At 31.8% G+C, this 1,295-nt stretch overlaps 1 protein-coding gene and 1 long non-coding RNA gene across 4 annotated transcripts in view; one reads left to right on the forward strand and one right to left on the reverse strand.

Moving 5' to 3' along the window:
• Positions 1-1,295, reverse strand: part of LOC108737795 — a 198,204-nt gene that overhangs the window by 181,492 nt on the left and 15,417 nt on the right. The window lies entirely within an intron of this gene.
• LOC108737790 overlaps positions 1-1,295 on the forward strand; it is a 26,664-nt gene that overhangs the window by 11,950 nt on the left and 13,419 nt on the right. For all 3 annotated transcript variants that reach the window (XM_018470889.1, XM_018470890.1, XM_025975565.1), the window contains exon 3: positions 529-655. In XM_018470889.1, the coding sequence (XP_018326391.1) occupies positions 529-655 (127 nt within the window). The remainder of the gene's footprint in view (positions 1-528; positions 656-1,295) is intronic.

The raw sequence follows: 1,295 nt of genomic DNA on the forward strand, positions 1-1,295 counted from the left end.
GTACTGTTTGTGATTTATAATGAACTTGCTTAGACTAGTCGAATAAGTAATTTTTCAATTCCAATTTTTTTGTAATAAATTTTAAAATCTTTCCTTAAATTTTGAATGTGTTAATACCATATAGTTATTGCTGACAAAGGGGATACTTTTATAAAATTATTTGGAAACCCGATTTTTTAATTTTTTGTATAAAGTCATACTTAGGTATGAGAAACCGTAATATGAGTACGTACCTATTTAATTTAATTCAATATCAAAATTTAAAAATCTAAATTACACCATACAAAGTATAAGTAAAAGGTACCTCAGAATTTCATAAACCTTTGGCTTTGGATTACGCAGTGATCAACTCCTCCTGTTTATTGATTTCTAAATTTCTACCTTTCAAAACATTGCCCTGTTTACAGTTTAACTGAGGCTCATGGGATTTTAAACTAGCTGTACATTGAATTAAATATTTTTATAAAATAATTAACTAGGATTAAAGTACTTTGGTGTCAGTTTGTATAATTTAATGTTTTGTTTCAGTTATGTACCTTCCCGATGTTCCAGCAATTTGGACTGTTGTTTCGAGAGAAACTGAACATATTGGGATTTAGTAACACGCAAATCACAACAATCATCAACATGAATTCAGCCTTTAACTCTTGCAGTGGTGGGTGCCAACGTCCCTGATTTACTAGCACGGTTTGTGCTTATATACATTTATTAATATAACTGTATAAATACATTTATATTGCCACAATACATAAATCTATTCTCAGATGACATGAAAAAGATTACGAAGCAGCTCCGTATTATAAACTATTTGTTATAAAATTTCGGAATTCTTTCTGCCCTTAGTTTTATAATTTGATAAATGTCTAGATGATGGTCTAGGGTGGGTGGGATCGAAAGAGGAGGTCTCCCCCATCACTGTACCATAAAAAGTTCGTGGCGGTTTCACCCCTATAAAAAGTTATGGGGGTTAGATGAGGGTGGGGGTAGGGGGATCGAAAGAGGGTGGTTACCTGAGTAAAACCCTATAAATAATTTGCGGCGGTCTCAGCCCCATAAAAAAAATATTTTCAAGCGGGTGGCGGTGGGGGATCGAAAGAAGGTGGTCACTTGAACAAAACCCGATAACTTAACCTAACCTACCCTATTGATAAAGCTATTTAAATAATGTTTTATATAACTTTCTCAATATTTTTATGTATTTTTCATTAGTTTTACCTTTGAATATTGTTTAAGAATGACTATATAAATATTTACATGCCTAGAAATGTATAAAAATTGGCATATTTATTAACTTT

This window comes from Agrilus planipennis, unplaced genomic scaffold (genome assembly GCF_000699045.2).
Source record: "Agrilus planipennis isolate EAB-ADULT unplaced genomic scaffold, Apla_2.0 scaffold183, whole genome shotgun sequence".
Classification (NCBI taxonomy): Eukaryota; Metazoa; Arthropoda; class Insecta; order Coleoptera; family Buprestidae; genus Agrilus; species Agrilus planipennis.